The sequence below is a fragment of the Galeopterus variegatus genome, unplaced genomic scaffold (genome assembly GCF_000696425.1).
Source record: "Galeopterus variegatus unplaced genomic scaffold, G_variegatus-3.0.2 Scaffold5463, whole genome shotgun sequence".
Lineage (NCBI taxonomy): Eukaryota > Metazoa > Chordata > Mammalia > Dermoptera > Cynocephalidae > Galeopterus > Galeopterus variegatus.
The window spans coordinates 44,310-71,770 of NW_007731574.1; the positions used below are offsets into that span (position 1 = coordinate 44,310).

At 53.7% G+C, this 27,461-nt stretch overlaps 1 protein-coding gene across 1 annotated transcript; it reads right to left on the minus strand.

Annotated features, from left to right (window-relative positions):
- PDXK (pyridoxal (pyridoxine, vitamin B6) kinase) lies at positions 1 to 22,797 on the minus strand. Its single transcript, XM_008589467.1, has 11 exons — positions 22,744 to 22,797; positions 22,412 to 22,466; positions 16,729 to 16,833; positions 15,847 to 15,930; positions 14,024 to 14,070; positions 11,926 to 12,011; positions 10,745 to 10,790; positions 9,001 to 9,112; positions 7,907 to 8,043; positions 5,909 to 5,975; positions 1 to 5,586 (listed from the first exon to the last, which is right to left on the minus strand). The coding sequence occupies exons 1-11, from the start codon at positions 22,795 to 22,797 to the stop codon at positions 5,474 to 5,476; spliced, it is 906 nt and encodes a 301-aa protein (XP_008587689.1). The 3' UTR covers positions 1 to 5,473.
- Between the last annotated feature and the right edge of the window lie 4,664 nt (positions 22,798 to 27,461).

Below are 27,461 nucleotides of genomic sequence, written 5' to 3' on the forward strand. Positions count from 1 at the left end.
TCACCATGAAAATATTTATTTGTGGATAATCACAGAGGTCAACAGGACCAGCACAAAACAGACATGGCTACACAATGCTGACAGTTACTGATGTTTACAAACACATCACGCAGCACAGAACACAGGCCTGGAGGACTCTGGGCTAATGAAGCTGCCCCCAGGACCTCAGAGATGGTCCCTTGCTTGGCAGCAGGGACCGTGGGTGACACATGCTGTGTCCCAAAGGCTGAGATGCCCCCAAGAAGCCAAGCTGCTTCCAAGGCAGGAACCGGGCCAGGACCTCAGTCCTCCCGTTGATCCAGTTTTGCAATATTTGGATGAAATTCTGACTGAAGTTCTAAATTAGGAATTATGCAGCTATAGAGTTAAAGCATTCAAAACGTCACTCACGTCTTGTCCTTCAGAGACTTCATCTAGCACTCAAATCTGTTTCCAAAAACATTAACCTCCACCCCTCCTGTCATCAACAACACAGCATCAGACACCTTGTGGTTACTTGGACTTGAGCTCTGAGGTTTGCTCCCTGCTCCTGTCACTCTTGGGGACATGTTGGGAGGGTCTGCTGAGCCCACCGATTGCTCTTTTTTGTCCCACCAGCCACAGTCCCACCCTCCTCATGCCAGGAGCTGGTCCTGGGACAGAAAGTAACTCGAGTGGCTCCAAACACTGCCAACTTGGCCACTCAGCTCTAAGCCAGGAGGAGGGCGCTTCCACGGGTGTCCTGGAGACGGCCAGCCCTGGGAACACGCGAGTAAGGCTGGACCCATGGCTTTACTTAGGAGAAGTTGTCTCACCACACTAAGGCTGTGTGGGGGCTTCCCAAGCATGGGGGCTCAGGGCGGCATTGTCTCTCCTCATTCCCACCCACCCAATTCTGCTGGGCCAAGGGCTTGCCCTTGCTTTCCATTTCAGAAGTGACTTGCAGGGCAGTGACGCCCCACTGGCGGGGTGAGTGGCCCCATGGCCTCCTGACAACATTTCCCACTGGAAATGGGTTTCCTGGTGCATAAAGATCAGGAACTGCCCCACAGTGGATTGGGGAAGGGACCAGAGCAGAGGCTGGAGGTCCCCCAGCAAGGTTTACCCCATGCAGGGTCAGAGATGGAAGCTAAGGCCTCCCGCTCTGAGGACAGGGCCCTGTGTGCCTCAGACAGTGGGGACACTTTTCAAACACCTTTTATTCTTCCAGAATTAAAAAAAAAAAAGCTAGGAAAAAATTTTCCATAAATATAAAGCTTTAAATTATTCACTAAGTCAGATCTAAAGTTACTCATTAAGTTGTTTTAAACAAATGAATGCGCTGTGTTGTAACAGAAGGCAGACCTCTGGTTTATAAGATGCTGTTTTTTAATCAGTTTCTCCCACATTAAGAACAGAAAACATCCTGCACCAGGAATAAACTGCAGACTCAGCAAGACACACACACAACAGGAAGCCTCCAACTTTAGTAACTAAACCTCAGCTGTGTAGCAGGACACCCAGGCACCAGCTTTAAGACAGCTCTGGTGCCACCACGATCCCCACCAGGCGCTGCAGATGGAGACACCACTCGGCCCACCACTCACTGTAAGGCAGGCACAAAGTCTGGTTCTGTGCCTAACAGAGCAAGACTGACTTACTGAAAAAACAAATCCCCTAGAAGGGAGGCTCATGTTTAATGTACCAGGGTGGTGGGCACAGGGTGGGGTCTCCACAGCCCGCCACCACCTGGGCTCCTCTGGCCTCACTGCAACCCCTGCAGGTAGGAGCGGGAAGTGCGCAGAAACCACAGTGCTGACTATAAGAAATGGACTGCCAGCCAGCACCTGCCTCTGTCAGATGCTGCACCTGTCAGCAGAAAGTGACCATAACTCGGACATGCAATACACACACACATGCCCAGCTCTGCCCAATCTACCAGACCGCTTGTGCACGGGCCCTCCTCCACCATGCTGGGAGCCCTGGGGGGGATGATGTCCACCCACATCCTGGGGACCAAGTTCAAGGCTTCCCTGGCTTAGGGCTAATGATTGACCTTTGGGCAGCAGGCCTGACCTTCCAGAGCCACCCTGCCCAGGTCCTGGGGTCCTTCTGAGTGCCCACTTGGCTCTGGTGGTCAGCACCCATCCAACCTGCTCCTTGGATGGACAAGGGAGCCAGCTCTCCAGGGAGTCTTAGTGCAAGGAGCCATGTGGGACAACTGGAAGGGAAGGCACCTCTGGCCTGCAGAGGGCTGTATGGTGCAATGAAAACATTCAGCGAGTCTGGTGCCACGTGGCTCTACCTAGACTCAGGAAGCCTGGATGCAGGCAGCATTTTTACCCACTGTTCCCAACACTAAAAAAATCCTTATCTACTCATCGGTGCAGTAAAGACATGCCTGGCTTGGTCCACCATAAATTAAACATTTTAAAAATTGTCTCTAACAAGTTTAATAGGACATTCAGCATCATTTTTACAAATGACATGTATTACAAAAATAACTAGATGCACACAATTACCCTAGCTGGACCAGGCAATGATTTAAAATTGATTTAAAAAAGGATATTTTGTAATTCATCCTTAAGGTCTACAAGAGAAGATTTGAAAAACTGGATGAAGAAAGTATTAAAATTCTGTACGCTGACAATCAGCAGGCAATTCTGGGCTAATACTGCTTTCATTATAAAATAAGTTATTATTATTATTTTGCATGTCACTAAACTATGGAAATCAAAAACAAAGATTAATTCTAATTTGGATACAAGTTGTATCAAACACCCTCGCCAATGTCCATGGTTAACTTCCTGGATGGGAAACTGTAAACCAAGATCGCCCAGGGCCATTGCTCGAGTTGGAGATGGAACACGTCTGCGTGGAAATAAGCCTAAGACTGTGCAGACTCCACCAACATCCTGGTGTAAGAACACCTGGCTTGTGGAGGGGGGATGTGGGCACTGTCTTCTCATAGACACTCACATTATTTCTACATAAGTCCCGCACTCCACAAAGGCACCAGGACTCAGAAACCCCCAAATTGGCTGGCTGGTTAGCTCAGTTGGTTAAAGCACAGCCTTATAACCCCAAGGTAATGGGTTAAGATCCCTGCACCAGCTAGCCGCAAAAAATTAAAAGAAACCCCCAAATCCCTCCTGCTTAGCCACGTGACAAGCTACAACTACTCCTTGCCTCAGGGCTGTACAGCCACAGAAGACAGAAGAGAAAGTTTCAGAATGGACCAGAGTTCACGATTTTACAGGACGCTCTTGAGGGTGGAATGATCCTCATCGTTCTACGCATAATATAGAAAGTCAAAGAATAACCCTAACGTGGGGACAAAGCCTATGAAATGAAACCTTTACGGGACGAAGAATTGAGCAGCACATGTTCACACGGCACCTTGTCCTTAGAATCTGCTGCACACACAGAATCAGCCCCTACACCAATGCTGCATTTTCAGGGAGTTTTTCATGGTCTCATTGAAAAGAGATGCATTTCCTTCCCCAGTCCCACACTTGCTCTTGATAAAGAAGGGGAAAAAACTTCTTCTGTTGCTGGCAATCTGCTTGGCTGTGACAGTATTTCCTGTCAAGGGTCCTCTATAGGCCTTGTAGCCTGAGTTTGGCTGGCCCCTGTGCTTGCCTGTTGGAGAGGCTGCCTCTCTGTCAGGCAACTGGCCACAGTCTTCCTCCTTCCTGCAAGGACCACGGGCCCCGGGGTGTGGAGGAGCTGCCATCCGTGTCTGCGGACCATGAAACACGGCAGGGAAACCCACGCCCTGATTCGCTGGCTGTGGCAGGGGAGCCAACCAACCCTGACCCTGAGCACAGCTGCCTGGGAGATGCAGAAGTTAGGACATCCGGAATAGGAGTGAAGTGGGGAGCCTGGGAGGTGGAATGGTGTGGCAAAGGCAGTGTAGGCCAGCACCTCTTCATTTTAGTGCATTTTTCAACAAAATGAAGAATGCACCACCAGTAGATGGGAATCTTTCTGGGAGATACTGGAACTGCGTTAACAGAGGGTGTAGGCTCTGAGAGAGGGCCCGCCTGCGGGGGAAGGGACAGGGGTACCCCTTGGAGAGTCTGCTTTCCCAGGGGGCCACTTAAGGCTCCCTACTTCTTGCAGCCTCTCTGTTATCTCCAGGCTATGGGTTTGCAGAAGAGCAAACATCTGCACCCCCTGGAGCAAGATGCAGGGATTGGGGGTGCTGAGATCCAGGCAGGCATCCCCACCTGCACCCATGCCTAGGGGTACTCCAAACTGGGAACAAAGTAGGACCAGCAAAGTCACCTGAGCAGTGGACAGCTGGACTGTGTCAGAGCTAGCACTGTGGCCTTTGCTGTCCCAGCCTTCCCAAGGGGTCTGAGAGCTGCCCCTCCACTGTGCCAACAGCCTCCCCTCTGGGAGCAGAACTTCCAAGGGGGTGGAGATCTGCAACTGGCTTTGTGAAGGGGCCTCCTGCCTCCCTTTGGCTGGCAGAGAACGTAGTACCGAGGGTGGAGGGAGGGCAGGGGCAAGAAAGGTTAAATCTGCAAGTGAAGGGGGAGAGTGCCCACCTCTGTCTGCTGTCCCTGTCTGTGCACAACGCTGTGGTGCAGTGCACTATCACCAGAAGTATGTGGCAAGCCCGCAGTACTTAACCTACCAAGCCACAAATTAGGTGACGTGCCACAAGGAATGCCACATGGTCATTGTCCAGAACTTCACAAGCTGTCCTTGGCCCAGCATCAGCCTTTTTTTTTTTTACCAGTGTCTCCCTCACGGTGCTCCGCAAATGCGTAGAAGATGCTCGTGAGTTACGGCAGTTCCTGCTGCTACCTGTGAAGTTTGGCAGACCAATTTGAACTTGCTGGGCTCTGGAAAGGTCCCTGCCAGTGTAACCACGGCACCAGCGTGCACCTGAGCAAGCTAATATTAAACCTTTCCATATGTTAAACAACAGCGCAGGGTCTGAAATCCCCAGGTTCCTAATGAACAGCAAGTTAAGAAACAAAAATTCTGATGCAGAAGCACAGAGTGTAGAATCAGAACGACATAAAGATATTTGGCATAATTCTCCCGGATGTCAGTGGTTAAACCCAGCTCTCCTTCTCAGAGGTGCAAAGACACAGGTGCTACCCCCAGGCCCGGCCCCTCGGGGCAAGGATGGAGCAGCAGCAGCAACCAGTGGCTCAACACCAGGTCCGAGGGACAGCAGGCCCCGCCCTCAGCCTCTCTCCCACCACCACGTACCCATGTGGGACCCCTGAGACGGTCAACACCGTCTGGTTCTCATGAGGCCCAGATGCCTTGGGGGAGGGGAGCTGGGTTTTCAAATCACAAATTTCTGTGATCGTTTTGTTATTTTTTAAAAAGCACACTGGCACATTTTCACAATTAAGACCTGTTGATGCTGCACACTCATGAAAGAAAAAAATGTCAAGTTTCGGTCGTGGCTCTAAGGCAGACGTTACATTTTTCACAGGGACGAAAACAGATACCAATATGCTGTGTGGGGGGCCAGTGCGCGGCGCCCTCACAGCACCGTGGCCTGGACGACAACCTCCGGGTCTTCGATGTCCTTCTTGCTCTGGACCATCCGCAGCTCCAGGTGGGCTGGACTGGGCTTCTGTCCTTCCCCTGCTTGGGCTGCAGAACAAGCAAAGGATTTGTGGAAGGGGCAGAAGAAGGGGCAGTTCTGGGAGTTTCTTTCCTCTTTCCTCCTTCCCATGCCTCTGTCCCAGCCCAACACACTCAATTTCCTCCTGAGTTCCCGTGTCAAAAGGGGGGATCCATGTCACTGCAGGCCCCAATCCTATAGCCCAAGGGCAGTGACCTCTTCCTTCGCAAGAGAAACTTGTCACCCTCAAGGTACGTGCTGTCTCCCCGGCCACCAACTTCTCTGACCAAGGCTCCCAGATGCAGCTGGCATGGGGACATGTCCCCTGGGAAGGCATAGAGAACTGCATACCTTTTGCACACTGGATGGTCCTCTGCAGGACGTGGTGCATGGCTGACAGGGTCTTCTCACAGGCTACCTGCAGGGAGGAGAGAGACTCTGAGCCCAACCCCCCACCCCACCTCACCCCACCCCTAGCCCTGCTGTGCCTGGCCTGCCCGTCACATGTGGAGGGGATTCCTGCTAATGCAAGTGCTGTTCTGCCCTCTGAGTCACCAGGGAGCGGGCTCCTCTATCACACGTGCTTGAAACAGGCCCTCGTGGATGGCTGACTGCAGAACCACCCACAAAAAGATCCTGCGAGAGATGAGCAGATGCCTACATATTACTTTTTCTTTTGAGTGTTCTGGGGGTTGTTTTTTGGTGGCTGGCTGGTATGGGGATCCAAACCCTTGACCTTGGTGTTATCAGTACCACACTCTAACCACCTGAGACCAGCCAGCCCAGACGCCTGCATCTTAAACAAACCACCTCCCTCTGGACCAGAGACGACTCTTGGGAAGAGGCTGTGTCGCATGGCCTTTATGTTGCCTGGCGTGTAGCAGGTGCTTGGTAGGAAATCCTGGAATTCACTGGTTGTAAAGGATCTATAGGGGAAAAGCTCCTCCCTGAAACTCAGCCAAAGTCATCACTCACTGGTGTCTCAAGATCAGAAACTTGGGGGACTCAACAGGTGCTAGGGAGCAAGTGAAACGCACCCCCAACCCCATAACCAGGACTGGCCCTGGGTGCCCCAGCAGTGAGGCCTCCTCTGGTACTAGCCGGCAGGTTTCTGCAGCCCTGCACCAGAGGCAGCTCCCGCCACTGCCCGTTTACACTGCAGGCCTGTTGTGCCCTCTGTCCTTGAGGGGCCACACGTTCCAGCTTCAAGTTCAGGATCTGCAGCAGGCTTGTCACATGAGAGGTGAGGGGCACAATCCACATCCTTCATTTTACGAACAAGTTCAGCCATTAACTGACCTATTTGGGAGGGGTTGCGCCCACACCCACGGGAAATGCGGCCCCTCCAGGTGCCCAGCAAAGACAGGGGACCCCGTCCAGATGCTGACTTCCAAACCCTTCTCGCTGAGTGCACCCAATGGTGAGGAGTGCTGCTTCCTTCTGCTGCCTCTCCCTCCCACCTGCCCTTCCCTGTGTTCTGAAGGGGCACAGGGCCCCCGCCCGCCTGAGCCCACCGTGGCACACGGCAAGAGACACACCACAGGGAGCTTGGCTGAATGAGCCCAGGGCTGTGAAATCTTCATGCTTTCAACTCTGTGCTCAACAGCACTGGAAGAGGACAAACTCTGGCTGTCAGCGGATGGGGCGTCAGACCAAAGCAGTTTGATAAGAGATCACGAGGCAACCTTTCCACACATGGTGCAGGAGGAGGTGGAAGAACCTGGGGACACCCCTGCCGAGCTACGCACTTAGCCATGCAGCACACAAGCAAGGCCCCGAGGCCCCACACCCCAGTTCACCAAGCCCAGTCTAGCAATGGATCCACTCTGCCCAGCAGCATCTGCATGAATGCATAACGCAGGAGGCAGACTTGGGGCAGTGCACAGAAAACAGCTTTTGGTGCCAAGTCCGACTGCAATGCACTTGCCCTTGTCCTTGGCCTCCTGCCTCTCAGTCCCCAAAGGGCAGCTCCCAGCCTTTCTGTCCAGTGTTTACATTTAAAGAAACAAACGTGTACTGAGCTGTCTTCCTAGAAGCAGCTTCTAGGTCACCAAGCATCAACAGTTTCACACAGTCCTGCGCTAACACCAGGCGGCTCCCTCCACCTCGGGCTTCTCCTCAGGGGTGGGACCTGGTTAACTCCAGGGTGTGTTCCAAACACACTCATCTTCCCACCAGAGCCCCAAGGCACTCTGATTGTTCTTCCTTCCCATAGGAGCAGAGAGAGGCCACAGCCTGGCCATCACCTCCCCGACCCAACTTGACTGGCGCTCAGGCCCAGGCTCCCCTCTTGGGACCATGGTAACCAGCTCCCCATGAAGCACAGCAGAAGCAGAGCGTGTGGCTGACCTTGAGATTGTTGGGATGCTTGTGTGTCCATGCCAGGAGCATGGCGGCGAAGAGATCCCCGGTGCCCACAAAAACGGCATCCACCTTCAGCATGTCCACCCGGATGCGCTCTGTCACCACGGAGCCGTCAGGCCTCCCTGGGGGGCAGGGGGAAGATAAGGCAGGCAGCTGGGCACGGTCAGAAGAGGGCCAGCACCACCCTGGGAACAGCCAGTCCTCCCTATCCCGGCTCCTCCCCAGCACAGCAGCAGGGAGGGTCACTGTCACCTGCTCACAGGGTGTTCATATGGAGAGCATGGGTGGCCTCATTTAGGAGCCGTGGGGCTCAGAGGATGCCTGTGCCCAAGGGAGAAAGAAAGACTGGAGCCTCGGGGGGGACACTGGACACTGGCCAAGAGGGAAATAAGGGTGCCAGGAACAAGGGAACATCTAGACGTGTTAAGATGACATGTGTATGACACGTGTGTGACACGTGTACAAGGCTCACACACCCAGATGCAGAGAGCAGGGACAAGGCCGCATGCGAGACTACTCTTGGGGCCAGTGAGTGCAAACTTGGACACTACCTTAGCATCTGACCCCAGGCTTGTGTGTCATTTTATCACCATTCAGACAAAATTAATCCTGGTGGCATTTATAAAATTAAACGACAAACACAGCTGAGCAGAAACATAGCCCCAGTGAGTTCAGGATCTGGCCCCGGCTCCGAGGGAGGCCAGTGGATGCCTGGTCCATGGAAGCCACATTCCAGCTGGGCCATTCCATGCAGCCCATGTGGTCCAGGACATCCCACCTGACTGCTGAGCCTGTGACATGGGGATGTCACCCCAGTGCCACGGCTCAGGAGCACTGAGAGGCAGCCTGCTAACACCCCACGTCCTGCCTGACCCACTTCATGGACCCTCCTGCTCCTGTTCTCAGTCTGATCTTCTGCAGGAGATCACAACTGTTCAGGAACTTAGCTACCTGCTGAACAAGAAAAATGTTCATTCTCTTAAACCCAAAACAAGCCTTAAAAGACACTTGAGCTGAGACCAAAGAAGAGCCAGTGGCACGTGGCAGTAGGGGTGGCATGCAGCAGGCATGGCACTTACTTATCCTCTGGCTCCCCAATGCGATCAGGTAGTCACTGCCCCGCGGGGAGGGCAGGTCTGAGCTGGTGATGACCACCGTGTCTGGGCCCATGGAGTGCAGCACGTCCATCACCTGCCGGCAGCATGGGGAGCATGTCAGCCCAGCACGGCAACACATACCCATGCTCCCCTCGGCCAGATCCCAACAGTAGCGTTCCCAGAGAGAGGGCTCCTGGCTGGCATCATCCTCCCCAACTGACAGCCTATGGTCAGGCCCCCTGCACCCTCTTACAGGGCTTAGCCTGAGGAGCTGGGGAAAGGAGAAGCTGAAAACCTGGTGAGCTGCACCTGCCACAGGCCCAGTGCCCGCTCAGGACTCCCACAGACACCCTGTCCTGGGTCTCTGGAAGAATTGGAAAACTCAAGGAGCCCTAGAGGGCCAAGGCAACTCCATCCACGGCTCAGTGCCAGCATGAGGCTCACAGTTAACAAGGCCCAGGAGGGAGGGGTGAAAGGACTCTGAAGATGAAATCTCGCCCTGGCTGCAGCACCAGCTCCTACCCAGGAGCACCTGCCAGGCCCTCCTGTGCACCTGCCCTGCACACTCCAGATGGGCCTGGCAGCCCCCAAATGGCACAGGCCACCTCCCGGTAATATCTCTGCACATGCCCACACACATGTGCACACACACACACACACACTCCCTACGGGCCTCTGAAGGCCCCGACTATACAGGTCATTTCAGTGGCACCAGCATGTGCTTGATGTGCCCAAACTGTGCGTTTGCTTCTCCAACCATCCGCCACGCAGCAAAACCTGGGGCTATGCGGCAGGACTCCCTGTGTGCAGCTGGGGCCTAGCCGGGGTGCGAGAACTGCCCCACCTGTGAAGAGACACACAGCTCACCCACGCCTGGCATGGCTGCTACTGCAGGAGTCTGGGTTGCACATCCCCATGTGCCGCTTTTCTCTGGGCAAGAAAGCATGAACTGGAGGTTCCCAGCGAGGCAAACTGGGGTGCTGATGGCTCGCATCTGGGGTGTTTGCCGAACGCAGTACCCGAGATCATGTCCAGAGCTCACTCAGCGCCTGGCACACAGTAAGCGCTCAATAACTGTTGGTGACTGTTACAGGCTGAACCGTGAAACAATATGTTGAGGACCTAACCCCCAATACCACAGAATGTGACCTTATTTGGAAACAGGGTCACTGCATATTGAATAGTTAAGATAAGGTCGCACCAGAGTGGGAGGAGTCTTCAATCCAACAGGACTGGTGTCCTTATAAGAGGAGGAGACCCCCAAATGTTCACATAGGCAAAAGACAGCCGTGTGAAGATGGAGGCAGAGACTGGAATGATGCTTGATAAGCCAAGGAGTGCCAGCCACCCAAGTCGCTGGCAGAGGCAAGGAAGGGCTCTTCCTTGCAGGTTTCAGAGGGAGCGTGACCCTGCCCACATCCTGAGTTTGGACTTTCAGCCGCCAGAACTGTGAGAGAATGAATTTCTGTTGTTTCCAGCCTTGCTGTTTGTGGTGCTTTGTTACAGCGGCCCCCAGACACTCACACAGCAGTGCTGTTACAAGCTCAGCAGACAGTGCTGAGCTGCCAGCAACCAGTGACCTGGACAGAATTCACAGTATGTCACACCCTGGAAGTGCAGTTGAGGTGCGGAGGCTGGCCCATCTCCCAGCCCCATGGCCAGGTGGCTGTCCCCTCCCCACCGTGAACAGTGTGGCTTGTTCCACACCAGGCTTCGGTGGTCTTACCGCTAACGCTTCTTCCTGGCTGTGGATCTTTCTGCCACTCAGTAACCTGGAAGACAGGCAAGAGGGACAGGCAGGGACAATATGAGATGAATCCTCTCTGGGTTGTATGTGTAATGTTCCCGAGGCTACCGTGGTTCTGATAACCCGCCTCCTCGTCCCCACAGGGAACTAACTCAGCATCTATATGACGGGTGGGGTGGGGTGGGGTGTGGTGGGGGCTGGCCAAGAGTAAAATGTGGTTTTGAAAGGGAATTCCCACACATTACAGGGGTCTGGTAGGATTCCAGTTGTGGTCAATATCTAGGCGTTACAGCAGACAGGAAGAATGGCCCGCACCCCCCAATGATCCACGCCACAGCACACGGTGCCAGGGAGGGTAACCAATGTCCCAGAAAGCCAAAGACTGCAAATGGCTAAGGGACCACTCTCCCATGCACCCACCCACAGTTCAGGGTCCTCAAGGTGAGATGTCATCACCCAGTTTGGATGAGCTCATGTCAGGGAACCCCAGGCCTCCAAGAGTCCAGGCACTCCCACCCTACATGAATGGGAGGCCTGGGAGACAATAGGGACCTGGCTCACGGCCTAAACTATGAAGGAGACTGCCCCACAGAGCAGCTCCACCCTTTCCAGCACTGGGTGATGGGTGGTTTTCCCTGGGTGTCTGATTCCTTAATTAATCAGGTAGGGCCACCCGCCCAAAGAAAGGCCTTCTGAAACCTGATATGTGAGGTGGGGGCAACACACTTCTTTTAACCTCACAGAGGGATGTGGGCCTGGCCTGCCTTGCCTGTCTCAGTTGCTGCTGAAGCTCTCCATGCCCAGCATTTCCAGCCATGTGTGTCCTCACTCTGCTGGGACACCTCTTCCCTTTCTACCCCCAAAGGATGTTGCTACCAGGAAAACTGTGAGGGCAGCAGTCACTGCGGGGAGTCTGGTGACACAGTCCCATGCTGCCACTACTCCTGAATGCAAGACCTAGGCCAGCTGGCTGAGTCTGCACTGGGATATGGGCGGGTGGCTTCCCCAACTCCCATTCCAGCTAGACTGGTGCTCAAGCCTGAGGCAGGACCTTGGTGGCCTCGGGAAACCTCCTGGGCAGACATGGAGACATTCCCGGCCTGTTCTCTGAGGCTCCCCTGTGGGAGTTCTGAGAGCCGCAGACATTTAAAAATACTCACTCGGCCTCGAACTGGTTGGGGGTGATGATGTCTGCGACTGGCACCACTTTTTCTCTGTAAACTGGGAGGAGGTCCCGCGGGACGTACTGAAGAGAAGAGAAGACAGGGACAGAGGCTGACTCACGAAGCAGGGATTACACCAGAGGGCACGTGCCGAAAAGCCCTCCGACTCCCTGCAATCCGGACACTCAACTGTGGAGCAGGGGCGCTCACACTGAGCGGGCAGTATGCGCTCCAGCATATCGGGTCGGGAGCTCACCAGGCCCAGAGGGGTCCTCAAGGGAGGGCTCAGGCCAGGGTCTGCTTGACCAGAATGCAAAGGGGCAGGGAGATGAGAAACAGGAACCTCACAGGGTGGGTGCAGAGTGGCGCTGACCAGCCTGGTGGCAGGGAGCACTGGTGATGCTGTTGCCTACCTGTACCGGGAGCCCGACTCGCCAGCTCTTTAGCTCATCTGTGGAAGTCGTGGTGACAGGAGTCAACCCACTCTTGGGCTACTCATTATTTTTGTTGTAGATTGTCCAACAAACAACCCAACGCACCAGTGTTCTCTAGCTATCAGATTTCTTTAAAAAGGATCCTGAAGCCAAGGTCCAACGCAAAGCTCTGAAAGCATTTTGTTTACTTTATAGGGTATTTCACCAGTCCCTGGCTGAATGGCCTGGCTCTCAAATCCCTTCCCCTCACCTTGCTCCTGGGAACCTCTGGGAACCAGAGGTCGCATGGGGATGGACCTTTGTGCCTGGTGTTCAGGGCACACGGTGACCACCAGTCGGCCACTGTTACAAATGCAAGCCTGGAAGGCAGCAAGGGTACACAAGCACCTGCCCAACCCATCAGGGTGACCATAAAATCAAAGAAAGGCTCTTTAAAACCTGACACTAGGTGGCAAGCCCAGCATGGTCCTTTCAAACTCACGTAGAAATGTGAAGTACGGATCATCTGTTCATCTGAGCCCATGGTGACCACCAGTCGGCCACTGTTACAAATGCAAGCCTGGAAGGCAGCAAGGGTACACAAGCACCTGCCCACCCCATCAGGGTGACCATAAAATCAAAGAAAGGCTCTTTAAAACCTGACACTAGGTGGCAAGCCCCGCATGGTCCTTTCAAACTCACGTAGAAATGTGAAGTACGGATCATCTGTTCATCTGAGCCCAACACATGAACTCATGTTTAGGCTGGTTGTGGCTCACACGGGGAAATAAATGTGATCAAAATCCAGAGGACAGGGCTGGCCAGTTAGCTCAGTTTACTAAAGTGCAATGGTGATAACAACAAGGTCAAGGGTTCAGATCTCCATTATCAGCCGGGCACCAAAACAAAACGAACAAAAGAAATCTAGAAGACAGATCCCATAGCCACACTGAACTGGACAGTGGCCTCAACTTTTCGGAATCCAAACACAAGTGTCTGCTCTGGGGCAGCTAGGCCCCCCTTTGGGGAGAGCAAGAAAGAGAGGGCAGTGTGAGCTAGGGTCCTAGAGGAAGGGCCCTGGTGCAAAGAACCTTCCAGAAAACAGGCACAGGACAAGGTGGAGGGACAGACACTGAGGAACTGCCTGCCTCTCCTGGCTAAATGCCTGCCGACACCCTGACCTCAACTACTGACCAAGTGGGGCAGGTAGGAGCTGGCCTGGGCACTTTACCCTACATCAGGGTCGGTAAGCTATGGCCCCGTTACCTGTGTTTGTGCAGCTCATGAGCTAAAAGGGATTTTTACATTTTTAAATGGCTAGGGAAAAAATGTGGGAAAAAAATAACATTTGGTGACACATGAAAATTGTAAGTAAATTCAAATTTCAGTGTCTGCAAGTGAAATTTTATTAGGAAACACCACGCCCACTTAATTACATGTCATCATCTGTGGCTGCTCTGGGCTACAACAGAGACTCATGACCTGCAAAGCCCAAATACTTGTTTTCTACCTGGCTCTGTACAAAAAACACTTGCTGACCATTTTTCAGTCTCAGCAAGGATTACATCCTCACCCCGGACAGTGGTGTCTCCTCAAGCAGACGCTTAGAGAGGTGTCCTGCCTTCTGGTCTAACGGTGTAGCTCCACGCACCACACTGAATCACACACGTGACATCACTCACCATGTAGCCTTCTCCGTTCCTCTTGTCACCCATCACAGGATCACACACTGCGGAGACATGAGGCATCTGATCAGCGAAGGCTGCAGCCGACAGGTAACAGACCCTCAAATTTTTTTTTTAATTTTCGTGTTGCAAAAATACATATATAACATAATCTTTGCCATTTTAACTGTTTTTAGGTGTACAATTCAGTGTCATTAAGTAGATTCACACTGGTGTACAACCATTACCACCGTCCATCTCCAAAATGTTTTCATCCCCCAAATTGACACCCTGTCCCAATTAAACACTGACTCCCCATTCCCCCTCCCCCTAGCCCCTGGCAGCCTATAATCTGCTTCCTGTCTCTATGAATTTACCTATTCTAAATATTTCATGTAAGTGGAATCTTATAATAAGTCCTTAAGTGTCTGGCTTCTTTCACTGAGCATAATGTTTTCAAGGTTCATCCATGCCGTAGCGTGTGTCAGAATTTCCTTCCTCTTCTTTTTGTTTTAAAGATGACCGGTAAGGGGATCTTAACCCTTGACTTGGTGTTGTCAGCACCACGCTCACCCAGTGAGCAAACCGGCCATCCCTGTATGGGAACCTGTGGCCTTGGTGTTATCAGCACCACAGTCTCCCAAGTGAGCCATGGACTGGCCCTGAGAATCCTTCCTTTTCAAAGCTGAATACTACCCCCATGTGTACAGACCACATTCTATTCCCACTCACCGTTAGTGAACACCTGGGTTGCTTCTCTCTTGGCTAGGGTGAACAGGGCGATATGAACAGGGGTATATAAGTATCTGAGTCCTGTTTTCAGTTACTACACTTTGAATACATCCCTGGCATGGAAGTGCTGGTCATGCTAACTGATATGCTGGGGACAAGACCGTGCTCCACAGCAGCTGCACCACCGTGCGTTCCCACCAGCAATGCACGAGGACTCCAGGGTCTTCCTGTCCTCACCCGCACTTGTTGTTTTCTGTCTTTTTGCTTTTTGATCACAGCCATCCCAGTCGGTGTGAGTGGTACCTCAGCACTCACCGCTTCTAACTTCACATCCACGTTAAGGTGCAACTGAAAGCGTGGGAAGCAGCGTGGCCCCTATTCTCATCTGTCTTGCCACCTGGCACTTTGCAAGTGCTCTGGTTAACCTCTATTTAATTATGATCACTTGCGCCTTTCTTGTGACACAGCACTGGATCCTCTAGTCACCCACGGGATGCAGCAGCCCCTCCCCCTCCCGCCCCAGATCCACCAAATCTAGGCCTCATGCCATCTCCTCCCACAGGCATGTTCCCTCTGGGTAATAGTCCACAGCGAGGGCAGACCAACATGTTGAGTCAAACCCACTCTCAGGCCAGAGCAGGGTGGGGACCACCTCACACCCCAGGAGACCTGCACCCTGGGAAACAGCCCTGTCTGTAACATCGGGCTAATGCTGCCCCTTCTCCCAGGTGATAAGGTGGACCCAGTGCTGCCTGGCCTCCAAAAGAAAGGCCATCTACCCAAGACTTGGGCCCCCACCCACTCATTAGCTGCAGCCCTATCCAGGTGTCTACCCCTCTGCCGCCCTCTTAGGGTCAGTGTGGTTGCACACGCCCAGCAGCAGTCCCTGGGCAGGCCAGGCCTTCACATGCTGACACCATCGAGTGGCACAGGTGCAACCTTCCCTCCCAAGTAAGACACCAGGCTCCACTTGAAGACGTCTAACCCGCTGCAGAGTTCCGAAGGCAGCTCCTGGAGGCCCTGAAGACACCATGTTCCCAGCTGGGGGAGGAGAAAGGGCTGAACCACCCCTCCCCGGCCCATGCCACCGGCCCAGGCCTGGCACCCACCGTACACGAGGCTGGGGTTCTGCTGCTTCAACTCCCGCACGATGTCCACCACCGTGGCCAGGAATGACGTGTCTCTTGTGTACCCTTTGGGAGGGAAAATCCAGGCTATCCTCAGAAAACAGGGGACTCACACCAGCTGTGGCAGCAAGAGAAGTAAGGCCCCTCAAAACGGTCAGTATGAACAGGGGGCAGGTCTGAGGCCCTGCAGCCAGGTGTCCCCAACAATCTGTAGTCACGGAGAGGAGGCCGGGCGTTTCCCAAAAGAAATGTTAAGTGTTGAATGGACCCATGGGTGACAGATGCATGAGTAATTTTTTCCTTTTTCCATATTCTCTGTATGCAATAATAAGCATATATCACTTTTAACAATGTATAATAATACAAATTGTTTGTCTTTTTTTGTGTGTGTGGCTGGCTAGGAAGGGGATCCAAACCCTTGACCTCGTGTTTTTTTTCTTTTTTACTGGCAGGATCAGCCAAGTAATTTTTTCTTTAACCGGTAAGTTGACAAAGGAAAGCAAGGTGCCAGGTGGCAATGTGTCACTTACCTGGGTATATTGCCCTCCACCATTTCCTGCCCCAGGCGGCATTTCCAACACCCCACCTGTCCCCTCCCATGGGCACCAGAACCCCCAGTGTGGCTGCAGGCATGGTGGTGACTTGGCACAGACAAGACAGCTATCATCTGAGCAGGTACAGCATGACCAGGACCCCCAAGGTGACCAGGATGTGGTGGTCCCTCATGCACACCAAGTCTCTCCTTGATGGGGGCAGGGACCAGGGACAAGCCAAGGCAAAGGTGCTCTGGGCCTTCCCCGGAGTCCACCCTGGTTGGGATAAAGTGCACAGGCCTCCCACGCCCGGCTCCCTTCAGACCCTCACCTGTGAGCACGTAATCATATTTGTTCACATTGTTCAGCTTCAGGCCCTCGTAAAGCTCGTGGAGTTCATCTGAGTTCAGCACTTGACCCTTCCAGTGGGTGTAGCCTGGAGGAACAGCAGATCACTCAGGCTGATGCATATGCAAGGGAACCACAGGCTTCCCCGACACAGAATGAGATCGATTGACCAGGCACGGTGCCTTGACGGGTCCCCCGATCCCTGTCCATGCAGGACACCTCAAAGCCCCTCTGAAAGCACACCTGCTCCTATGCTGTCTGGGATTACCGTTACCGATGTCAGGGATCCCGCACCTTCTTACTGCCAGCTCCTGCTGGAATTAATCCAGTGTATGGGGTGCTCAGCTCCCAGGCCAGCCTGCAGACCCCTGTGGAACCAGTGTCTTCTTTACAGACAGGAAGGACATGGTGGGGGCACACTGGCACATGCAGGTGCATCACTTCTCCACGTCTTTAGTAGGGGCATCTCGGGCACCCCTGTGTCACAGGCTCTTGTTTGAGCGCCTACAGCACGCATTTCCAGCAATCCAGGCCGAGCTGCTCGATTCCTGTCACCTTGGCACCCTGGCAGACAGGTGCTCCTCATGTCCCCAACCTGCCACTCCTCCCACACAAGCTCCTTAAAGCCACAGAAGCAAGGCTTAGATCAAATCCTGACCAAGAGGCAAACATGAATGGGAAACAGGCCCCAGCCCAGATGTGCAACCTGCCCTCAGCCCAACAGGTAACCAGGGTGAAGCATACCCTGCAGGTAGACAGTCATATCTGCTTCCTGCCAGCAGGACTGCCAGCCTGCTGGGGGTCCCTCCTGCAACGTGGGACCCCTGAAGTTTGGCCTGTGTATGAGGCTGGCTCCGGCTGGAAAGGGCTCCTTTGGCTTCCCGCAGGAGCTGTCATAAAGCATGTCTGGAACAAATGCCTCACAACAGCTTTCAAAAGCAGTTCTCCAGAAATGAGCAGCCTCTGGGACGTGTGGCCCATCTGCCATTCTACATGAAAATACCAGTGAAACTCACCCTGAAGAGAGAATCTATCACAGACTGCGAAACTGACTGACCCCGTGTTAAACAGGTCACCTGGGGAGAGTCCAGCAGGGGCCGTGCAGGGATCTGGTTGTCAGAAAGAGCTGGTACACCTCTGATCCTGTCCTGGACACCTTTTGGCTCAAGGAAGGCCTGGGGCTGCCGTAACAAACAATGGACCTTTCTGATCCTTTCTATTACTGGTTTTCTGAATATCCTTCCAACCACGGTGGGGTTTAACTTGACTACACTGTAGTTTATTAGTTGTCATGGATGCCATAACAAAAGGAGCACAGACTGGGCGGTTTCAACAGGAATTTCTCTCTCACAGTTCTGGAGGCTGGACATCCGAGGTCAAGGTGTGACAGGGCTGGTTCCTCCTGAGGCCTCCCTCCTGGGCTTACAGGTGGTGTCTTCTCCCTGTGTCCTCACGTGCTTATCCCTCTGAGTGTCTGTGTCCTGATCTCCTCTTCTTGTAAGGACTCAGTCAGACTGAATCAGGGCCCACCCTAATGACCTTATTTTACCTTAACTAAATCTTTAGCCACCTATCTCTAAATACAGCCACATTCTGTGGTACTGGGGGTCAGGGCTTCAACGTGTGAATTTAGGGGGATGCAACTCAGCACACAGGACGCCATGAGGAAGGTGAGACGCACGCCCTCAGCCAGTGTCAAACACACGGCCCCTCCAAGGCCAGCCCTTAACTAAATGAGGAAGCTAGACCTGCACCTTCTCCATGACTCAGTATGAGTCCAGGGCCCATGAGAACCATCTGGAACAGGAGAGAAGCACTCAGATCCTCTGTCCCACTCATTCGATTTATAGATGAAAAACCAGAGGCCAAGTGAGTGGCTCCTCCGGCCCACCCTGCCAGGGAGTCTGGTTTGGGCCTGGCCCCTTGCTGGGTGTCTGTCACCAGGCGCCTGTCCCCAGCCCTCTCTGGCCCTGATGCTCTCTGTGTCTGCACCAGCTGCCCCTTCCTCACAGTGAGGACCACCGTGTCTAGCAGCTGGTTACCTGTCCTGCCCCCTCGCACTCCAAACTCCAGGTGCCATGGCAGCAGCCTGCCCCATCCACCAATCTCCAGCCAGGATGCCTTCCTGACGCACTTGGGGCAGGGACTCTTGGGGAACAGGAAGCTCCAGGAAACCCTTGCTGAAGGAGCAACTGAAGAATGTTGATCACAGAGGCAGAGACTCCTTCAAGCCCGGCTGCCTGGAAGGTGCAAAGAGGGCGTGGAAGAACTGAAGGGGGAGGATGTACAGAAAAGAGAAGGGAGGGCCTGAGGCTGCTGCCCTGGGAAAGCCTGCTCCCAGGGCTGCCTCTGCTGCATCTGGGGACTGGAATTTCAGGGCGTGGAAGAACTGAAGGGGGAGGATGTACAGAAAAGAGAAGGGAGGGCCTGAGACTGCTGCCCTGGGAAAGCCTGCTCCCAGGGCTGCCTCTGCTGCATCTGGGGACTGGAATTTCCCACCGTTCCCAGAACTGGTAATTACAAGCGGCTCTCTGTACAAGCATGTGGTTTACAATGAGCACCTGCTTCCCCTCTGGGAATCTGGAATTTTGTGTTTTGTTTGTTGTTTTTTTGGCAGCTGGCCAGTACAGGGATCTGAACCCTGGACCTTGGTGTTCTATGTAAGTTTGTTGTTTTTTTGGCAGCTGGCCAGTACAGGGATCTGAACCCTGGACCTTGGTGTTCTCAACACCATGCTCTCCCAGGTGAGCTAAAACCAAGTGAGCTAACTAGCCAGCCCCGAGCCTGGAATTTTGGATTATGCCAAATAGAGGTGCCCATGTAGCCAGACCCAGTGATGGCCCTGGGCGCCGAGTCTCCTGCGAGTTCCCTGAAGGATGACATCTCACATGTGTCATCACAGCTCCTTGCTAGGGAATTAGGCATGTCCTGTGTGACCCCACCTTTAACTCCTAGGTACACACTGGACATAACTGAAAACATGTCCACAAAAAAAATGTGCAAACGACAGTTCATAGCAGCATGATTTATAACAAACAAAAGGTGGAAATGACCCAAATGTCCACCAGCAGGTGCATGGATAAATAAACGAGGCCCATCCACATAATGGAATGTTGTTCAGCTGTAAAACGGGGTGAAGTGCTGACACATGCTGCAGCACAGATGCACCTCGAGGACGTGATCCTCAGCGACCGAAGCCAGACACAAAGACCACACACTGTGTGACACCGTTTACAGGAAATGTCCAGAACAGGCAAATTCACATAGAGGAAGGATTGGTGGTTGTCAGGACTGGGGGAGGGGGTGGGGGAGGGGCTGTTCCTGGGAACACAGTTTCTTGTTTGGAAGATGAAAATGCTCTGAAATTGACTGTGGTGATGGCTGCACAACTCCGCTGTTGCCCAGGGACAAGCAGATTTCCCAGGAAGTGTTAGAAAGCCACTGTGGTCACCGGTATCTCTTAAGTGTCCCAATGTGTGGTCGCTTGTTGACCAGAGTACAGTTTGTGGTTGACCCGTATGGCCACTCATGCATGGCATGAACTGCATCCTGGGCACACACACTAGGACCACATGGAAAAGTGACAAAACAGCAGGGCCCTCCCCAAACAGCTTGGGAAGTGCAGCCCTGGACCAAGGATGCTCGAGAGCAGGACGGCCTCCACACCCGTGCGAGGTGCCACGGTGTGTAAAACAGGTTGGACAGATGCTTCCGAGGGGAGTCCAATAAAAAAAAAAAGTGCCTCCAGGCCTTTAGGAAAAAAAGATTCCTTCCAGGTCTTCTCCTCGCAGTGGGTGACAAAGCCCTGCTCCCTGGCCCGGGAGTTGGCGGGGAGCCAAGGGGCTGCATGGTGGCAGCTGAGTCACTAGTCCTAGCCACCAGCTCCCATGGTTTCCCAGGTGCCATGTGCCACAGGGGCCAGGTTTGAGAGACAGGCCAACCTCATTTCTGAGCAGCACACAGTGGGCAGCTGGGGGACAGGAGGAAGAGGCCTCCCCTCACGTGGCTGCACCTGAGCTGCAGAGACAGCTTTGGTGGAGGACTCCTAGGAAGCCTTCCACATTAGGCTGCACAGACGGATGACCCCGTGGGCCCAAGTACAGGGCACCTGGAGCCAGTCACAGAGCTGACTGGGGGGACCTGAGCCAGGCAGGCCCTCCCGGCATTGGCAGGAGGCTGAACGGGAAAAGCAGGCTCCTTCTTTACTCTAGGGACCTCCCAGGAACCACAGGGGTGGGCCCCCCTGGAAGGGAAGCCCCCATCCCCCTTAACCTTGCTCTGCACCTGTGGGGGCCCCTGTGCACTTGGAGGTCTAATCATCCCACCCCTCCTGGGACAGTCTAGAGACCCCTTTCTGTCTTAGGCCGCTCAGGATGGCTTTTCTACCACCAACTGAGAAGGTTCCACAGGAGCCCAGAAGGCAGCCAAACGCAGCCGAAGTCCCCGGGAGCCCCCTCCCTCATCCTGGGATATAGGCGCAAGGGGCCGCAGAGCTTCTGAGCTGAGTCTTTGCCGATGCTGGACTGATCGTGCCGAGTACAGTGCAAAGTGATCCTCAAAAATAAACCTAATTACAAATTTCATGTGCAGCCAGCGTGGCTCCCCGACTTGTAAATAAATAAGTAAATAAGTATAGGAGGTGGTCAGGACAGTCAATAAGAACACACGGGGCTCAGGGAGGATCACTGGAGGCACTTTGGTTTTTTGAGATTTCTCCAAATTTCAGAACACCCAGCTGGCTCAGCATGCAAGGGCAGGAAGGGACTTCTAGTGAAAATCGGAGCCTTTTCATCTGCCATTATTCTTCCTCCTCAATTTATAACTTATAATACTTCCCCTTCCAAGAAATATCACATCCAAGAGAATTACGAAAAATCCAGAGCGCACGGGCCAAGGCCCCCTCCCTCATGTCCTGTTCACGCTCTGCCAGGCTTTTTCTGGACAATCTGTGCTCCCGAGTTTCTGTCTGGGTTCAGAGGAATTTCGGGAGAGGTGACATGGTGATGTTTCAAAGAACTGAGTGCTTTGTTCTCCTGCCACCACGGCAGTGTGGGGACCATGGGGAGCAGGGCAGGCTCCACACACTGCAGGCTCCCAAGGCCAGTGGTCAGAGGGTGTGGGAAGTAGGCACTCTGCCTGGACAACAGGAGGGGCTTCCAAGGGCTGCGACCCTCGGTACTCTGAGCCAGTGAAATCCTGTCTCCGTGCACTCAGACACACACACAGGCTTCCAGTGGCACTGGTGTTAACAGAGATAACCAGAACCACCTACGTATCCCCCCAGCAGAACAATAACACAGGGACATTCCTGATGGCCCGAGGCGCTCCGCTGATGGACAAGGGACATGAATGGGCACATCACACGGCAACACAGGATGACATGCCTGTGCTCTGAGCCACCAGCCCAAGCACTTTACACAATTTACTCATTTAACTCTAGCAACCTTACAGGGGCTAGCGTTACCAGCCTGATTTACGGAGGAGGAGACCAAGGCACTGAGAGGTTCCACCAGAGGTGCCATCCAGCTCCAATGCAGCCAAGCTGAGACACAAACACAGCAGCCTACACTCCAAGAAAGGCAAGCCCCGGCACCCCCAGGTCGCTAAAGGGCCACTGCTCATGCCCAAGCTCAGTTTTGTGGTGACTACTGAGGCCCGTGCCTTACCTGTGTGGTTGGAAAACTGGACCGAGTTCACTGCATCAATTTCAAATCCCAAAACCTGTAAGACAGAGAAGGAACAGGGGTCAGAGAGCCGGGTCTGGGATCCCATTAACTCACAGCAGGTGCACTGACAATGGCGTGAGCACTGACTCAGAAGAGGGGAGTGTTAGAGGCCAGGAGGTGTGGGTCCCTGGGCCCAGGCTGGAGGGCCACCAATGTGGGGAGCAGAAGGGCCCCCCAATCAGGCTCCACATCTGTGCTTTCGATGCTGCACATGTCTGTCGACGGGATTGCTCCATTCCTTTACTTAGGAAACTTGTTGGGGAGCGACCAACCCGAAGGGAGAAGACCCGGAGGCCACTGCTGAGACTCATGCAGAAGCGCTTCATGGATCATTCTGGAAATCCCACCAAATGAGAGTGCTTGATGAAACCAATGCAGTGTCCTCCTGTCCAGACACTAAACAAGGGTGGTGAGCCTCTCTGTTGTGAGAACGTGGGTTTCTAGCCGCACCCGGAGGAAGCAAGACCGAGGGCCTGGCTGGGCAGTGCAGCCGACCGCTTCTTCCCATGGTGCCAGGCTCACGAGAGCGGATGCGAGAGACACAGAGAGGGGCAGAGACCAGGGCGCTGCTACCTGTAACTGCAGCGGCTGGTGGCCCCCAGCCCTTGGTATCCCGGCACCGGCCTTCCTCACCATCTCCTGGGCACCCAAAAACTTCCCAGTGCTCTGTCTCTCTTCACCTCAACATCCGACATCCTTCGAATCTCACCTTAACATTCAACACCAGGAACTGCGTCTGGTGTCAGCAATCAGGATGGGGGGCAGTGACAGGCAGGGGGTTCTGGGTGCTGTTCCCAGTCTATTCCTAGTTCTTCATGTGGGTGCCGCTCACTGGGTGATAATCCACTGAGCTATATGCTCACGATCTGTGTTCACCAAGGTCCTTCTAAATTCTTTAAGACAGTATTATCACTAAAGTAATGAAACAAAGGTTGGCACTCATTAAACTAAAAAGTTAAAATTGGCACTTTGCAAATTTACTTGGCTGACTCTATGGTCTCCTGTACACAGGCATGGCTTGCAGTATTTCAAATCCCTTAAAATCCTAATCAACTCAGGAGAAAGATTTGAAGCCACGATGACACGAATCCTGAAAATGCTGCCAAAACATTCCGCTCCATTGCTTCTGTATGTGTAGATAATTAATCCCGTGAAGCTGGCAAATGTTATCTGAGAATGAAGTCACTGTTTTCTGCTTTTAAAGTACAGAGAGCTAAGCCCCTGGGTGGCATCTCCATTTCAAATACCATCATCAAAAGTCAGTTTATTAGTCAGTACCACATTGCTAGATCAAACATTTCCAGAGTCCACCTATGAAACTGCACGTGCAAAACTCAGCCAGAGCCAGAAGAAAAGACAATGTGGGGGCTCAGCTCCAAGATGGGAGCCGGGAGCAGAAGGGCCCCCCAATCAGGCTCCACATCTGTGCTTTCGATGCTGCACATGTCTGTCGACGGGATTGCTCCATTCCTTTACTTAGGAAACTTGTTGGGGAGCGACCAACCCGAAGGGAGAAGACCCGGAGGCCACTGCTGAGACTCATGCAGAAGCGCTTCATGGATCATTCTGGAAATCCCACCAAATGAGAGTGCTTGATGAAACCAATGCAGTGTCCTCCTGTCCAGACACTAAACAAGGGTGGTGAGCCTCCTTCAGCTCAATCTCTCTTTTCTGTGCTCTGCCCTGCAATGCCGGGAGTGCACTCTGGATATCACATCCCTGCCCGGCAGTGGTTCTCTGCCAGGCCCTGCCAACAGGCTGGGGTAAGAGAAGGCACCTGCTCTTCCAGTCAGCTTTACCCATGCTCTTCTCTTCTCTCCCGGGCAATGACACTTCCTTCCTATGGCAGCAGCTGAATCCGCTGGTATGGTTTTCTCATCACGTGCAGAATTCCTCATCACATACCCTACAGACCCGCAGCACAAGTCAGCCGCGTCCCTTCTCCCAGCTTTTAAGTTCTAATGACCCCAACCTTTTCTCTTTTATCCCACAGTGCTGGCTATGTAAAGCTGGGGCCGGGGTGTGGCAGGTGCTTCCTCTGTGCTGTCCTTGTGTCCCTTTTGGACTTTTCTGTTCTCCCAATACCTGGCTTAACAGTGGTCTCTATTAAATTATCTGTTAAAATAATTGCTCTGGTTTCTGTTTCTGTACTGGACCCTGCCTGATACACCTCATCTTCCCCTATCCCCAGGGGAGCCGGAGACAAACTGATTTCTGGCCCAAGGGTCAGTACAGCGTCCTGGACTCAGGAACACGGCGAGCTGCTGGGTTCTCCCTAATGCTCACCTCCTGCCTAGGGTGCAGGGCAGATCCAAGTTCTGCTCCTTGACAGCCTTCAGGTCAGTCACTTTAAATAGGAACAAACCAGGATGGCCTGTGAATCCTACCAACCGATACGACCACCTTGGGCCATTTACGGGATAGCTTCACTGTGTATTCTCTTGGGGGGAAATCCCTTTTCTTTTTCTTTTTTTTTACAGTAAACCTGGTACTTAAAAATGGCCTACAGGGCTCTGTGGTAAGCAGAATCCTAAGACGACCCCAAGGGCCCTCATTCACCCTTGTGTAACCCCTCTGAGTGGGGGGTGAACCCTGTGAATGTGATGTGGTATCTGCCATGACTATATTATCCAGGTGTGTCTACTCTAAATACATGAGCCCTTCAAAAGCAGTTTTCTCAGCGTGGTGGACAGAAGGGGAAATCAGAGAGGTCAGAGGTGAAAGAAGGACTCCAAGAATTGTTGCTGGCTTTGAAGACGGACGTGGCCACACGCTGAGGGATGCAGTTGCGCTGATCAGTTTTACATACAGCCATTATTAAAAACTGAGTCACAAAACTTACAGTTATATACACTATATAACAAGCAAACGATGAATATGCTAACCTCACCACTTCTTGATTGACCATTTATGTCTATCATATCTGAGGGTGGGACACTGCATATGGGGCTCCTGTGTGTTTCTTCCCACCTCAAGCTGGAGGTTCACTTTCAGCCAGGCTGGAAGCGTTTACACCAAGGAAATGGGCACACACACTACAAACCAGCCCTCCCCCAACCTCCACCCCCAGGCCAGTTTTTACGTCATTAACAGCTTACCTCCAGCACATAATAAAAAGATATGAACAAGACTCTTTTTTTTTTTTTTTCCTTTTTGTCTTTTTTACTGACCGGCAACGGGATCGCAACCCTTGGTGTTGCACCCGCACCGCGCTCAGCCGGTGAGCGGGAACCGGTCTCCACATGGGATTTGAACCCTCGGCGGGAGCGCCGCCACACTCCCAAGCGGCACACTCTCCAGTGCGCCACCGGGCCGGCCCTCATTTTAAGAAGAGTAAGAACTGACTTGTTCAGCCCAGGGAGAATGAGGAAGCCTGCATGAGAAGGGGAAACACCCCCACCACCTCCCCTATCACACACAGGCTGACCTTCCCTGTGGTGTTCGCCCTGCTGGCTGGCAGGCTCACCCCTGTTCCCTGCTCCACCCCCAGCCGGGGGTCAGGTCTCTGAAATCCTCTCTCGTGTTCCATCTCTGCTGTGCCAGCCCACTGCCAGCCTCACCTCATCCCTGGGACAGTCCTAGCCTCTGCCCTGCCCCTCCCTCCCCTCCACATACGCTCCCCACCCCCGGCCTCCAGATGTACCCTGTGAAACCCCAGCCTCTGAGGGTTTGCCACTGCTTCCTGTGGATGAAGCCCAGCCGCCCCAGCCCCGTGCCCACTACCACGGCCCAACACCCCCTTCCCTCCCCCATCCCGTGATTCCACGCTGGGCTGCAGAGCTGCCGGCCACGTTCTGAACCCCAAAGCTCTGAAGTCTCTGCGTATCTGTCAGCTTCCCCTGGGCTCTCAACTCACTTCCGAGACCCGCGGAGAACCTGCCCCTCAGCCTCTGCTACAGCACTCAGACCCTGGGTGGGACTTTCAGGGGTCTGGGGCTCCCCCCTTCCTATGTGCCTCTGAATGAATGCCGGCTCTGGCCAAAGCCTCTGCCTCAGGCTCCAGCATCAAACATGCTCCAGCGACAGACCAGGCGTCTCAGCCAAGAAGTCTGAGGAACAAAGCTCCTCTCCCCACCTGCAGCCAGTCACAAATTGCTCCAGCTGCCAGGGAGGTTCTGGCCGATGACACAGACTGTGCACATGGAGCTAACGCTGACGACGCAGAGGCTCAGAGCAGGGACTTGCGGCCAGCCCAAACCAGGGGCGTTTCTGTGAGGTCTGCAGTGGGGGGTGCTGTGCTTTGCCTCTGGATGCTAACTGGTGCCTGGCCAGCAGCATGAGCCTCCACCTGCTGGAGGAAGAGGCGCACGGACATGTGCCTGTGTGTGGGAGGTCCCCCCATCCCCTGCTGAGAGAAAGCCACCCAGACCCGGGCGAGCCCAGGCCTCCTCCCACCACCTCCCTGCCAGGAGGCAGCGGCGATGACTTTGCAGGTATGTGCCTACAGAGGACGTCTGCAACGCTCATCAGTCATGCAGCCCCAGGAGAGGAACCACTGACATAGGATGCAGAAACCTCTCCCTGCCACCCACAGCTGCCAAACGCCACCAACACAAGCCCATCCTCAAGCCCAGACACAGCTCTTGGTCCACCACTCTGGGCACAAGAATCCCTCCTCTCGGCAGTGACGTGTACCACAGTGGCGCCCACCTCCAGTGGCATAATCAGCCCCCTTAGCTAATGGTGAGGCAGACAAAGGGTGACTCGGAACAGCAGGAGTGAGGAAGCTGGGGAATATTCTAGCTCAGTTCCTCCATCCCAGCCACACTGGCCAAGCACAAGGCACTCCAGGGAATGGGCAGGCCAGTGCCCAGTGTAAGCATTAGAGGTCTCACCTCTCCTAAAGGATCCTCACTGTGGCTTGTTTTGCAAGACCTTTATCTACTTTCATAGGGAATTAGAATTAGGAAAGGGGGGGCCGGCCCGGTGGCGCACTGGATAAGTGCTCCGCTTGGGAAGTGCGGCGGCGCTCCCGCCGAGGGTTCGGATC